A 15,557-nucleotide genomic window follows, 5' to 3' on the forward strand; every position below is an offset into this window, starting at 1 on the left:
ATAACTTTTTATTACATAGGCACGTGTGTATATCGAATAAAGTCGTGGACAAATTAAAAAAAAACAAATAAGTAAATTCTTAAAAGTCAATATAATAAACAAATACCTCTTAAACCTCCTACTGTGTGGGACAGGAAACTATCAAAAGGACACTTATATAAAATTAATAACATCTGCAACAAGACGCTGATAAATGTATCCTCATAAAAATGCTGCATAGATATAAGCGTCCTAATTATAATTATAATACATATTGATAAGTTGCGCAGTCTTCGTCGGGATTTATTGGATCTGATTCGTGTTCATTTTCTTTCTGTTTAATTCCCCAAAGAAAAAAATATGTAAAAAGTTTGAACAACATTTTCTGCTTCTCTAAGCAACCGAGTGGGATTTGTTTGTGAACAGCGGTGGCTGTTTAATCTGAGTAAATATATCCATAGTTTAACGTGAATGGATCCTATCTAAACAAATACCATTTCAACATCATTAATGTTAGTAATATGGTTGATAACTATCTTACAATCGATATTTTTTTCTTTTACTCCTGACAGGTGTGTACACGTGTACACGCCTTAAGTGAGATGTAAAATTTCTTACAGTATATACCCGTGGGAAGACGGGATTCTCCAGTCAGAGCAATGGTATGACGTCACAGCAATAATTCCAAGACGTCACATTGGTCATTCAATATTGTAGCGTCAACAATAATGCCAAGCATTGAGACAAGCAATGAAACAAGAAGATATATATTGACAGCCAAAAACAGCCCAAACAGTGTGACAGATTCTACCAATTAACGTATAATGTGATTTATAAACAAGTGTTGACTGATACTATCGATCAGTATGATGGTCGTGCGTATTGTGAGCTATATATAGACCCGTTATGTGACGATCCTCCTTTATACAGTCTAACTTCCGGTAACTCCTGGGATTGTTGCCATGACGGCGGAGGTGCATATCGGTCACCATCGTTGTCACGAGAATTGGCAACATAATACACGGGTCTGTCTTTAAACCGCCTATTGTCATTTTCATACCTCTTTGGTGGGTCGTTTTGTCGTTTTCTGTTATTATCCTTTAACTCATTTCGGTAAATGCAATACCCAACTAATTCTACAATCAGTTGGATTATCTCAAATATGCTTAGAATGGATAAACCAATCCACAGTCCAATTGCTCCACCAACGTCCGAGGCAAATTGTGAATTCTGCAAAGCAAAGACATGTCATTATTTATAGAAAACAAGCCCGATTAATTCCTTTGTGTTCTAGTATTTTCTGTACAGAAGAACACGATAACATGGGTCATCAAGCATTGCGGGACAAGTGTGGTTAAAATTTGTCAGTTAGTAGATAATGAAAGATGATGAGGGTATAACCAATATTTACAAACAACATTTGTCTTTTCCGATTGCACAGTACATATCGAAATATTCATTTGTTACCAGTAGGATTGAAGACGCTTACTCTTCCGGAACACCTGGTCTTTTCATCCTTGTACTTTTGCGGAAGTCTTCGTGTTAAGTCTTTTATTCATATTTTGCCGTAGTATTATTTAATTTGAGTTTGGATTATGATTATCTTATCATGTTGGTATTTTCTATTTTTTTCTCTTTCAAATTTGAACATTGGCCATGACGAAAGAAAGTGATTGTATTTCTGACAACACCTAGCGATGGTGAAATTGGAAGTCACTATAAAAAATACCAACACAAAATAAACACCTTCCTGCAGTTATGAGTGAAAACTGACAGCCAGTGAACCCTTGCAATTTATTTTTGCGAAAAGGCAGTACATTTTTTGGCAAGATCACAAACATTGGTGATGAATGCTTTATTTCCCCATGCGATATCAAGTTAGATGTAATCGGGACTTGTTAGGTAACTTGGTACTTTCCTTGTGTGATGTGAAGATGAATATATTTAAGGCTCGTATGTAAACTTGGTATCTTTGTTGCTTTACCTCGGTTCTCATAATGAGAACGCTTCATTGCATGGACTAACATATAAACAGGGGATGCAAACTTAAAAGTTGCGATAAAAACAGAATTTACGAAATCCAAATAGTAAGGAAAGTGATTTTAAACGCTGAAACGTTGTAAAAATGTTATATATTTGGACATATTGATAAAGAATTGTAATGTTACAAAGGAATTAAGGGTATAATGGACGATGCAAACTGAATATGTCTGAATTTAAAACAACACAGTAATTGGATGTTACCTCAATGTCTGGCTCCTCCTTCAGGTACTGGTAGTTTAGCTGTTTATAATATATTACAAGCTTTATAAAATTTCTCCTAAAAATAAATATAAAAAAGACAAGTAATTACTTACCATAAAGATAGATTACATGTCATATTTAACAACTGTACCAAATGCTATATTACACCTGTCGTAACACACGCGGTATATCATCAAATTTAATGTTTATTCACTCAATAAGGGTTAAAATGATCACCTGTTTTTTTACTCGATGATCTTCAATATTTCTGTATAATATTCGTTTCATAAAAAAAAAAAAAAAAAAACGTTTATTTTCCCGTAAATCCCCTTATGATTATCTAATATGTTTTTAGTGACTTACCCCAGGCCTTCCACTGTGGAATTTCTCAAAATCTCACAGTCATCTGGAAGATCCTCGCATACCGACTCCCGGAGCAGATACTGGAACAACAAGGATAATATAGAATATTTAAAACAGAAAATATATGACCAGTACAAATACCAATATGAATGCTGTCGCTATCCAGATACACAGAAGTTTATATATTAGTATCAAGGATCCAGCGATCTGTTTGCCACATCCATTCAATTTTGGAATTCTTTTTCAACTTTGTATATAATATGAGGACACCTCTCTAGGGGGGTACCAGGGTTTTTAAAAGGTAGCCAATATATCATATTTTAATTTGGGATTTCGGACACCATGATTATAAATGTGACCAGGAATTACAGAAATAAAGATAATGAGATGTTTTATAGCATATTTGAAACATCTTGATAATAATACATGTGCTTACCGCATACTTTTCGGTTGGCCATTGTCTTGATGCTATTTCCAAATTAAAATCGGTTTCCCTAGATCAAACACAAACAGTAAAAGCAATGCAAATAATGACTGAAGAATTGGGAGAAAAACATACAAGTAAATATGACTATTTTTGAAAGAAATTAAAGATAATATACAGTTTATACTGATTTATACTGCTACAGCAACCCTGACACTCTCCAATTTATCCGAGGAATTACACGTGCGTACTTTATTTGTATTCTAAGCTTTAAAAGTGTCAACGCAGAAAATTTCCAAATAATCTATCTTGGGTAGTTTTCAAACATAAGCAAAGCCAAAGACGTAAAGTGAAATGTTATAGATATAATAAGACTATGTAAATCTAGTTTCTATTCTGAAAATTTACACGAAACTCTACAGATATCCATCGTGAAGTCAGAATATGTTAGACACATAACACTCGACCTAAATCTTATATTTTTTTCAAAACACATATATGAAAAATGTTATTGATTTGCTAGTCCCGAATAGTCAATTAACAATGTCCAGTTGTGTGTATTTACTTACAGGGACTGTACACATGACCCGTTTAGCAACTATTTAAACAAACGCTCCAAAGTTTGGTAGAATAGCCAAGCTTTAGAGGGCGTATTCAAACGCTTAAGTGATCTGTTTCTGTGGAGTGTTTGTGTCCATTATAGAAGTCTCTGTGGAGTTATTGTGTCTTTGATAGAAGTAAAATGAAAGGCTCGGAAAATTACCGATCGAACTAACTATATTGTCAGTGAGTTTGGAGAATCAAACATGTCCAGCTTGATATCATACAAATATATAGAAAATTTCGCGATGAGATCATTATAACGATTATATCATTTCCCCATAATCTTCATCAACCTGCAACTCTTGCAACCCTTTGTCAGCTGCCGACATCTTGCAAGGAAATCCTTAGGTACAAGGAAATTGGCCGCTACATCAGCCGCTTATCTCGATCTTTTCCTACATCGAAACCAGCATTGGCATATTCACATTAAGCTGTGTGATATGCCTGATGATTTCGATTCTTTATTGTGAATTCTCCATCTCTGGATAGCAACATTCCTTCATCCCAAACCTAGAGTGTTTTTTTTCCATGTCGCAGTTTTGATTATCAAGAAACTGTTCCCATCATCAGGATTTTCGTGTATTAAGTCGTAAACTAACGGAGAAACTCCGACGAGAGTTTCAAAAGGTGCAAGCTGATGAAAATTATGGGAAAATTTCACTGTTGTCGTAATAGTGATTTCTTTGAAAAAAATGTTCCTTTCCTTTGTGCGATATGAAGCTGGACGTGTTTGATGCTCGTTAGTTTGCCTATTGGTTCCGTTTATGTATACCCTTTTTACTGAATTTGAGTTTGGATCATGATTGTGTTGACGTGTTGGTATTTTCTTGTTGTTTTTATTGGTTTCAAACATGATTAACGTAAGAGAAAACGTACCAAGAGTGACAGCAGTGATTTCCACACACCAAGGTACATATATTACGTACATGTGTGTCTGCAGTTGTGACCTAATGATGTGATCGTATAAAACGTGTAAACTAACTTCAGTGAACGGTGAACCTCTAGGCCAAGTGTATTCCGAATATTGTTCAATTCCAGACCACTTCATGCTTACAATAGTGAACAGTGACCTCTAGGCCAAGTTTATCCTGGATGTTGTCCAATTCCAGACCGCTTCATGCTTACAATAGTGAACAGTGACCTCTAGGCCAAGTGTATCTTGGATGTTGTCCAATTCCAGACCGCTTCATGCTTACAATAGTGAACAGTGACCTCTAGGCCAAGTGTATCCTGGATGTTGTCCAATTCTAGACCGCTTCATGCTTACAATAGTGAAGAGTGACCTCTAGGCCAAGTGTATCCTGGATGTTGTCCAATTCCAGACCGCTTCATGCTTACAATTGTGAACAGTGACCTCTAGTCCAAGTGTATCCTGGATGTTGTCCAATTCCAGACCGCTTCATGCTTACAATAGTGAACAGTGACCTCTAGGCCAAGTGTATCCTGGATGTTGTCCAATTCCAGACCACTTCATGCTTACAATAGTGAACAGTGACCTCTAGGCCAAGTGTAACCTGGATGTTGTCCAATTCCAGACCACTTCATGCTTACAATAGTGAACAGTGACCTCTAGGCCAAGTGTATCCTGGATGTTGTCCAATTCCAGACCGCTTCATGCTTACAATAGTGAAGAGTGACCTCTAGGCCAAGTGTATCCTGGATGTTGTCCAATTCCAGACCGCTTCATGCTTACAATAGTGAACAGTGACCTCTAGGCCAAGTGTATCCTGGATGTTGTCCAATTCTAGACCGCTTCATACTTACAATAGTGAATAGTGACCTCTAGGCCAAGTGTATCCTGGATGTTGTCCAATTCCAGACCGCTTCATGCTTACAATAGTGAAGAGTGACCTCTAGGCCAAGTGTATCCTGGATGTTGTCCAATTCCAGACCACTTCATGCTTACAATAGTGAACAAAGTGCACACCAAATATGACTTGTATATGTTTAACGTAATGACTACAATTGATAAATCTCCAAACATACAAACATAATTTTTAAAACCTACCAAAGTGAACACAAAACGGGACCAAGACGTTTATACTTACACACAAGGATCTGTACAGGAACACGTGATCTTCTTGTTGAAAATGTCGTTTTGGACCTTGTAAACACACTTATAGTCTGTGGATAGAGGTAAAATGATATCAACGGTAAAATATACAAATAAAAACACACTCAAATTATCTATAGGGACAGGTTAGTGAAGAGTGGTCTGTAAGTACAAGACTTTTTGTAAGAATGTTAGAATTGGTGTCTTTAGGCTGAAGACACGTGGGACAACCGAAATAGTAAGGATATCTAGATACATATACTTGTTTGTTTTTTTTGTTTTTTTGTTTTTTTTTTTTTGTTTGTTTTTTTTTTTAATTTTTATTTTAACATTAGTTACAAAATTTAAAACACCGTAAAATATATAAAGTATATGTCAGTAAGGCCAGTAAGGTATTGCACACGTGTGCTGGACGGAACGACGTGAGTACAAATGTATGTATTGGAGTTATGGCATGTTTTGTTGTGTGGATGAATAAACAATAAAAGGAGAAAGAAGGTATAAATTTATTTGTTTACTTACTGCCATTTTAAATATCAGATTAAACTACGCTGTTTGCGCGCTATCGTAGCCTTACTTCGTTCAGGCGAAATCAACGTCAGCAAACTGATATCGTCAACCTTATTTACATACTTCGCTTAAGTCGAAATGTTTTCCACGGTCCCTTGAATTTCTAGGTAACGAATTTCGACTGTATTATGTACGTGAGGAACTACTGGATTTTCCCTAGCTCCATGTTGAATTGAGGATACTTACCTGACCCGCTGGTACACATCCTCTTCGAACTTCCATAGAACAGGTCAATGTCATAGTCGTCATAGCAACCGCATCGCTTCACTATTTCAGTTGGTCTACATAGGTACATACACGCCTGAATGTTTCAGAAGACAATTTCAATTTTACACGCTCAGAACAGTTTTAAGTAATATGAAATATTAAAGTATTTTACCATATATACATGCAAGGTATAACGCGTGTTTGATGCCTTTTTTAATCCATCAATGAGAACCTTCAAGTTCATGTATATGTAGGTGAATTTAAGTAATGTCATGTTCTCAAAAAGTTGGCAATGTTAATAATTACGAACATCACAAGAACATAAACAAACCCATTAGAACTGGTACATTGTTCATGTGTGGCTTATACTAACCTGCCTGGTGTACGTTTTGTTGTAAAAATCTCTGAATTCTTGACTTGATGCACAATTGCCGTGTGGTTTCGATATCCGATTTATCTGCGTCTGTTAGGTAAATCAATCAAAATGTAATCCCCATAACGAGTCCATTCAAACAATGGCACAGTTCAGTCATGATCTCAAACATGTATCAAAACTTTGCAAAACAAAAAACATGAAAATGTTAGAATTTTAGACACATTTTAGACATGACAACTTTTCACGGAAGAGATGTACCTACTTCCGATTCTTGTACACCAAATGCTTATTATTTTCTGCATTATTAAGAAAACTCAATAACAGGTCCTATGATAATCAGACTATAATGTAGTATCTATCAGGATGGTGGTAGTTTCCTGTTCTGTCTGACGTTGTAGAATACACTGTTGTTTGTGTCTAGATTTTGAATTTGATGGTAAATTAATACTCTGTCTAACGTTAATGAATACGCCGTGATTTGTGTCTAGATGTTTTAATTTTTCATTTCATCGTAGCTTTGCTTTCTGTCTGATGTTAATAGTGGCTTGAGTGAATGATTCTACCCGTATAAGGGAAAGGGTGATGCTTGTTTTGTGTTGTTCGGTCTGATGTTAATGATGACGATGGTGTTTGTAAAACAAGATGCGTTCTATATAACGTTAGTGGTGACGTTGGTATCTGTGTCTACATGTTATAGGGTGATGGTAGTTTCGTATTCTATATAACGTTAGTGGTGACGTTGGTGTTTGTGTCTACATGTTTTAGGGTGATGGTAGTTTTGTATTCTGTGTAATGTTAGTGGTGACGTTGGTATTTGTGTCTACATGTTTAAGGGGTGATGGTAGTTTCGTATTCTGTGTACTGTTAATGGTGACGTTGGTGTTTGTGTCTACATGTTTTAGGGTGATGGTAGTTTCGTATTCTGTCACTGTTAGTGGTGACGTTGGTGTTTGTGTCTACATGTTTAAGGGGTGATGGTAGTTTCGTATTCTGTGTACTGTTAATGGTGACGTTGGTGTTTGTGTCTACATGTTTTAGAGTGATGGTAGTTTGTATTCTGTGTACTGTTAATGGTGACGTTGGTGTTTGTGTCTACATGTTTTAGGGTGATGGTAGTTTCGTATTCTGTCACTGTTAGTGGTGACGTTGGTGTTTGTGTCTACATGTTTAAGGGGTGATGGTAGTTTCGTATTCTGTGTAATGTTAGTGGTGACGTTGGTGTTTGTGTCTACATGTTTTAGGGTGATGATAGTTTCGTATTCTGTGTACTGTTAGTGGTGACATGGGTATTTGTGTCTACATGTTTTAGGGTGATGGTAGTTTCGTATTCTGTCACTGTTAGTGGTGACGTTGGTGTTTGTGTCTACATGTTTTAGGGTGATGGTAGTTTCGTATTCTGTCACTGTTAGTGGTGACGTTGGTGTGTCTGCATGTTTCAAGATAATGATAATTTCTTTTTCTGTGTAAAGTACTTGTGGTTACCTGTTTTAGGGCGACGGTAGTTTCATGCCCTGTCTGTACAAAGAAGCCAGATTGATACGGAAACGGAAATGTGTCACGGGCATGGATATGCACTCTTGCTCCGTAGCCATCTGTGATTCCATCCAGGTATTCATAATTCTCCGTATACAGCATCAAGGTAAGCCCTGACACCATCAATAAAATGTTTACGATCAGTGATTTTCTCTCTGTAAATTTTCCTAACATATTAATAGTTACCGACATCAGGTAAAGTGTTTATTCAAGCGAAACGAAATTGACTGCCATATAAAGAAAGTCATTGTCTGGTATGTATTCTTGGTTTGAATAGCAAACATTCACTTAAAAAAAGCATATTTACTTTAAAAGGTTTGAAAGAAAACAAGACTGATCGTGTTCACAAAGGTGACATTTACAAAACTTCTTTCTTAACATGAGAATCTCCGTTATTTGTTTTATTAAATCATCGTCAAGTGATTTTAAGTTCCGCTCAAAATCGTTCGCCATTTTTCAAACACAGGTAATAATTTCAGAAATTCCTGCAAGAACGCGCAGATGGCTCTCCTGATTCTTGATAAGCACATATCCTAAAGTTACATTATATGTAAACAATCCTTTTGTTTTGTTTAGGTTTTCATTGAGACGAATATAATCATATGAATGGAATAATGAGGTTTCTGGCATCCACATGCAGTAAAACATACACATTAAGAGACTGTATTTAATGTGATATTTTACATTGGATTAGCTACACTAGAGATGGTAACTAGAGTTTTCTCGAAGTCATGGGACATACATTTACAACATACATACCTCTTTCAGGGCCAGACTCTTTTACAATCATTTTCTTTTGGTCTAATGTATAACAGTTGCCATATTGCTGAGATTGGAACAAGGTGAAATTGCTAAAAGTAAAATATAAAAGAACAATTTTATCGAGCACAGTGTATTTGATTTCTCATAGAAATCAACAATGAATCATGATTTAGTTACAAAAGCTTCTGTAATATTGATTTTTTTAAAAATCAGACTCAGACATGACAAAAATAGATAGAATATTACCAATTTTGTTTGGTATAAGAACTCGAAATAGTAGGACGTTACAACTCTCGCTTAGTACTAGACCTCGAAATAGTAGGACGTTACAAATCTCGCTTAGTATCAGACCTCGAAATAATAGGACGTTACAAATCTCGCTTAGTATCAGACCTCGAAATGATAGGACGTTACAAATCTCCCTTAGTACTAGATAATAGGATGTTACAAATCTGGCTTAGTACTAGACCTCGAAATAATAGGATGTTACAAATCTGGCTTAGTACTAGACCTCGAAATAATAGGACGTTACAAATCTCGCTTAGTATCAGACCTCGAAATAATAGGACGTTACAAATCTCGCTTAGTAACAGACCTCGAAATAATAGGACGTTACAAATCTCGCTTAGTACTAGACCTCGAAATAATAGGACGTTACAAATCTCCCTTAGTATCAGACCTCGAAATAATAGGACGTTACAAATCTCGCTTAGTATTAGACCTCGAAATAATAGAATGTTACCAATTTCGAAAAGAATAGAAAATTTACCAACCTTATAAAGCTCTATATCCCGTATATATATGTATTATAACAGAACTTTGAACCTGACAAGACCCGCAAAGAAGCAATCTTACGGAACACTATCCACAGAACTACCCAGCAGTTTCTACACTTGACCATATAACACACTTAGAAGCCACAGGTTACTAACACAAGGCTATGTTTGTCCATGATACTTACTCTGCCGAGCACGAGAAACGACTAAAGATACAGCGCATGAGCATCCTATAGATATTATGGCCAATCTCTTCCCGGACACCCCTGTTCAATGTAAATGGTTTTATTTCAATCACTGTAATAGTTACATTGAATAAATCAATAATTCCACAGTAAAAATTGCACAGATACCGTTTCCTCCATCTTTTCCTATCTATAGCTGTCTTCTTCCTCTCATCAGAAACAGTACAAAACACTATTTTTTTCAACTCTTTAAATCATGTTTCTGATTGCTTTCATTATGTGTAAAAGATTATAAAAATTCGCTAAGAGATATGATTTCTCAAGTTTTGAAAAATAAACAAATGTAAAAAAATTCAAAAGTAAAACAGTTAAAAAAAGGAAAGATGCGATGTGAGTTCTATAATTTCACTTCATTAAAAGAAACCACGCCGATTTCTCCATTGAAATGAACCCGGTCAAAATAAAATGTTTGCAACATGGAACAGGAGATAGCAAGGTTTCCGAACAACTGGTGTCGTGTCTTAATTAATAATTTGTTTTCGATTTATCGATTTTTAATTGAAATCGTCCGTAAATATATCGATCTCACACATATAATTTCACAAACAATTCTAATTAATGATTTCACACACACTTACCTAATGGAGAGGGTATTTTAATAGCCAGTTTAATTGATATTAGAAAACCATTAAAAAAAATCTTACATTTCTTCCTTCATATACAGTTCAGTGAATATGCTGTTGATTTCTGCTAACTTGTCCCTCGGACCTTCAAATTCGTCATTTTCATAGTCATCTTGGTTATCATAATAGTCATAGTATTCATCATAGTCCGTCTCGTCATCGTAGGTACTCAAGTTCCTGTTGTCCAAGGCATCCACAAACCTCTTCTTTCTTCTGTTTTCCTGATTAATTCCCAATTAAATCAAATTATAAATTATCGATACTAATCGGTTTTACTGACACAAGTTGTCAGGTCAGATACATCAATGTTTTGGTACGAGTAAGTTGTTTGAAAGAAACAATTAAGTACAGTAATGAATTTTAAAATCGTTCAGATTCTGAAAAAAATGGAATTTTCCATTGCTGCATATAAGACTTTTGTACCTGTTTCTCACTTTTGTCGGTTTATTGATCGGGGAAGCCGGGGATAATTTTAGATTTGTCTTAAACCACGACGACATTGCGAGCAAGAATTATATTTGGAATAAGTTGGCTCTTGTTACAAGAAAAAAGATTTAAAATTATAAAATTTGAACCGTTTTAGGTCGTCAGAAGATAGACGATACCTAATTGTTGACTTCTATAGCCCGTGTACTATTAGGATATACATAATGACACACGGTGTAAATAAATAAAAAAAAGGACATTGTCATTTCTTACGCATCATATCATTAGCGAGATATTCACAGCGAGGTGGAATTCGTTTAGTGGGAAGATCCTGTCACTTAGGATTCAGCACTTCAAAATTGGTGGTTACTGCTTATAGACATGGCGTTACGAAATGTGACCAGAAAGATCGATGTTTTCTGTCAATATTTTGACATAAAGTGTTATTTAGAAATATTTACATTGTATGAAGGACTAGTAATATGATACAAATAATCCACGCTTCAGTTAACCGACCTCCCAGAGCTCGCCAATACTACACCAGTATGTACATAGGACACGTGTGAATGAAGCATAGAAAAGAGCTGCAAGTTAAATAGGGTGTATTCTGTATCCTGACATAGCTGAAAATCGTGACCTGTATCGTGACTGAGAGACACAAAACACATGGAGACGGATATAAACTAAAAAAAAATCAATGTTTTCGGTGTCGCTGAGATTTCTGAATTTACAAGTGTACAAGCTTTTAGTTAACGCTATTCACCATCTATTCACCGAATAGGTCGCCCAGACGTTGGGAATGCTATATTTATCGAAACGTCCATGACGTTGTGTATATCGAAATAGTTTCTGTTGAAATTATTCTATCAAATCGAAAACGATGTCGAGATATTTAGAGATACACATGTGTCGAGATAACCTTTTGTAGAATATCACTGCTGGTTACATTCCGTACAACGATAAAAATGTCTATCGAGCTATTTGTCTGTGTACATCTATCTTAAATAATGATTTATCATACATACACTTCTAATTGACATCTTTGAATACAAATTTGGCATTAGAGACAACATGAGACCCCTGTAGGACTCGTCAGTGATGCTGGGAGTCTAACTTGCTGAGACTTTCGAGGCCAAAGTTGTTAATCAAATAACTTCTGTTATAACTTGGAAGTTACATAAGTATATTTTCGTTTGCTTTAACCGTTTTAACTTTCAAGGCCGACTTACGAAGTATTTTACAGGATCCACTATGTCTACCAAGTCTTGCAACTTGTCGCTCGTCCTGTATAGTTGGGATTTCCGAACAGGGTTTACATTACAAATTGTGATGGCGGGAAGTTCCAAATTGCTGAATCCAAGTGTTAGCGTCGTTTTCTTTGGCCATTGTATGAAATTATTGATCAGGAAGTAAAGATGCAGTGTCATTGCCCCGAGGCCGGCTACTAGTAGGAACGACCATATTACTTTAGCAGTAGTGTATGTAGCACTATTGATATAGGGTGCGGCGTGCATCGTCGTCTTCTCAGAAAATCTCGAGAAAACACGTTTAAGAGTTTTCTTTTTCATCTCAGGTTGTTCTTCGTTTTCGTCCATTTTTTCTGAAATAAATTAAGTAAATTCTTACAGTGTTTTAATTCTACAAAAAATTATTATATAGATATATAGACAAGCTAAGCCATTGTCCCTTTTGTTGTAATTTTCTTTATAACTGGGAAAATACTTCAAATGTGCTGCAATATTTCATTATGATGTAGATATGTTTGAATATTTGCAGTATTCTATATGGAAAATAAGGGGGAATGACGGTGACTGCGATGCTAACATTTTTTTAATCGTTTTGTATTTCTACAATGAATACACGTAAATAGGGTTGTTTCAGTTTAATAGTTCTTATTTCAACTTCAGTCTTAGCTATTGTTCCGTGTGTTCAGACACTGACTAGAAATGTAGACATTTCTGTCTAGTGTGGTACAAATAGTGTCTTTCTCGGACAGAAAGTTCACACAGCTCTGTTTAGTGGAGTACAAACAGTGTCTTTCCCGGACAGGAAGTTCACACAGCTCTGTTTAATGGGGTACAAATAGTGTCTTTCCCGGACAGGATGTTCACACAGCTCTGTCTAGTGGGGTACAAATAGAGTCTTTCCTGGACAGGAAGTTCACACAGTTCTGTCTAGTGGAATACAAATAGTGTTTTTCCCGGACAGGAAGTTCACACAGCTCTGTTTAATGGGGTACAAATAGTGTCTTTCCTGGACAGGAAGTTCACACAGTTCTGTCTAGTGGAGTACAAATAGTGTCTTTCCCGGACAGGAAGTTCACACAGCTCTGTCTAATGGGGTACAAAACGTCTTTCCGTAAAAAGAAGTATAGTCTAGTTGGGGTAGAAAGAGTAATATTCTCTGACAGGAAGTATACACAACTCTGTTAAGTGAGATAGCAAGAGTATCTTTCTCTGACCGGAAGTCTGGACAGCTTTACCGTGTTGAGACATAGAGCGTACAATCTGCTTAATGGGGGTAGAAAATATGTCTTTCTCTGACCGGAAGTCTGGACAGCTTTACCGTGTTGTGACAGAGAGGGTACAATCTGTCTAGTCCCTGATAGAAAGTGTACACAACTCTGAATACAGGGGGAAGGGAGTACCTTACTTTGCCGGGACAGGTAAATCAACGTTTTTTTCATGTGTGAGATCATAATCACACCTTTGGAGGCGAGATAAGAGGATTTCGACGCATGGGGAATAGTGGTTAAGTTAGCAAACACGAGGCATGCTTAGTGATTGCAATTCAAACATATTTTTCAAACGGAATAACTATTTTTCTCTATATCCTGTTGGCCTTATTAGGAACTCGGAGATATGTATCAGTTTTTGTTGTCCCAATGCTTCACATCATTGACGTAAATAAACTGTTGACGTGACGTAAATAAATTGTTGACGTGATGTCTTATCATTGTCCAGACAGGGGAATCCCCCGGTTTGAAACTTAGGGTAAGACAAGCAAATATTCTATTAATACCACACAAATACCAAAACTATGATGACCCTGAAAATCGCTAGACATGGTTCACTGAACATTCAAATCAAAACACTTGAGTAATCGATACACTGATCTCCTGTACAAATATACATTTTCCTTGGGGAGTTTAGAAACACATCCTCCGCCATAGTCTTTTTACTGGGATGAATAAATGTTCGTCCTAAAGGGAAACGACTTATGATCTGAATAAATCTCTCTATAGGAAAAAAATGAAAAAAGGGTTCACGTGTTTTTATTACCAGCCATTTGTAAGTGTTATGATTTCGGATTTAAATCTAATCTGTATTAGTGCTTTTCTATCACTTCACCTTCAGGACATGGCCAGTGGAGATCTGTACGATACACACCTACCGAGTTTTCTTTATTATCTGTGTTCAAATAAAACTAGAAGAAATCACTATCATAGAATGAGATTGTCCCCTGTGGAGGGAGATTGTCCCCTGTGGAAGGAAATTGTCCCCTGTAGAAGGAGATTGTCCCCTGTGGAAGGAAATTGTCCCCTGTGGAAGGAAATTGTCCCCTGTAGAATGAGATTGTCCCCTGTAGAATGAGATTGTCCCCTGTGGAGGGAGATTGTCCCTTGTAGAATGAGATTGTCCCCTGTGGAGGGAGATTGTCCCCTGTAGAATGAGATTGTCCCCTGTAGAGGGAGATTGTCCCCTGTAGAGGGAGATTGTCCCCTGTAGAATGAGAATGTCCCCTGTAGAATGAGATTGTCCCTGTGGAGGGAGATTGTCACCTGTAGACGGAGATTGTCCCCTGTAGAATGTGATTGTCTCCTGTAGAAGGAGATTGTCTCCTGTAGAATGTGATTGTCCCCTATAGAATGTGATTGTCTCCTGTAGAATGTGATTGTATCTTGTGGAAGGAGATTGTCCCCTGTAGAATGTAATTGTCCCCTGTAGAATGTAATTGTCTCCTGTAGAATGTGATTGTCCCCTGTAGAATGTGATTGTCCCCTGTAGAAGGAGATTGTTCCCTGTAGAAGGAGATTGTCCCTTGTAGAAGGAGATTGTCCCCTGTGGAGGGAGATTGTCCCCTGTAGAATGAGATTGTCCCCTGTGGAGGGAGATTGTCCCCTGTTGAATGAGATTGTCCCCTGTAGAATGTGATTGTCCCCTGTAGAAGGAGATTGTCCCTTGTAGAATATGATTGTAGCCTGTAGAATGTGATTGTCCCCTGTGGAATGAAATTGTCCCATGTGGAAGGAAATTGTCCCCTGTAGAAGGAGATTGTCCCCTGTGGAGGGAGATTGTCCCCTGTAGAATGAGATTGTCCCCTGTGGAGGGAGATTGTCCCCTGTTGAATGAGATTGTCCCCTGTAGAATGTG

General features: G+C 36.8%; 1 protein-coding gene across 1 annotated transcript; it reads right to left on the reverse strand.

Moving 5' to 3' along the window:
• Window positions 1–840: 840 nt before the first annotated feature.
• LOC132556603 (amiloride-sensitive sodium channel subunit gamma-like) lies at window positions 841–12,779 on the reverse strand. The gene is given in 11 exon segments (XM_060221035.1): window positions 841–1,209; window positions 2,224–2,299; window positions 2,587–2,666; window positions 6,423–6,451; window positions 6,817–6,873; window positions 6,876–6,906; window positions 8,302–8,465; window positions 9,112–9,203; window positions 10,076–10,156; window positions 10,780–10,979; window positions 12,414–12,779. Coding segments are annotated over 11 exon segments (1,545 nt in total).
• Between the last annotated feature and the right edge of the window lie 2,778 nt (window positions 12,780–15,557).

Source organism: Ylistrum balloti, unplaced genomic scaffold, assembly GCF_031769215.1.
Source record: "Ylistrum balloti isolate Yb309-2 unplaced genomic scaffold, AGI_CSIRO_Ybal_v1 Utg369650, whole genome shotgun sequence".
Taxonomy (NCBI): domain Eukaryota; kingdom Metazoa; phylum Mollusca; class Bivalvia; order Pectinida; family Pectinidae; genus Ylistrum; species Ylistrum balloti.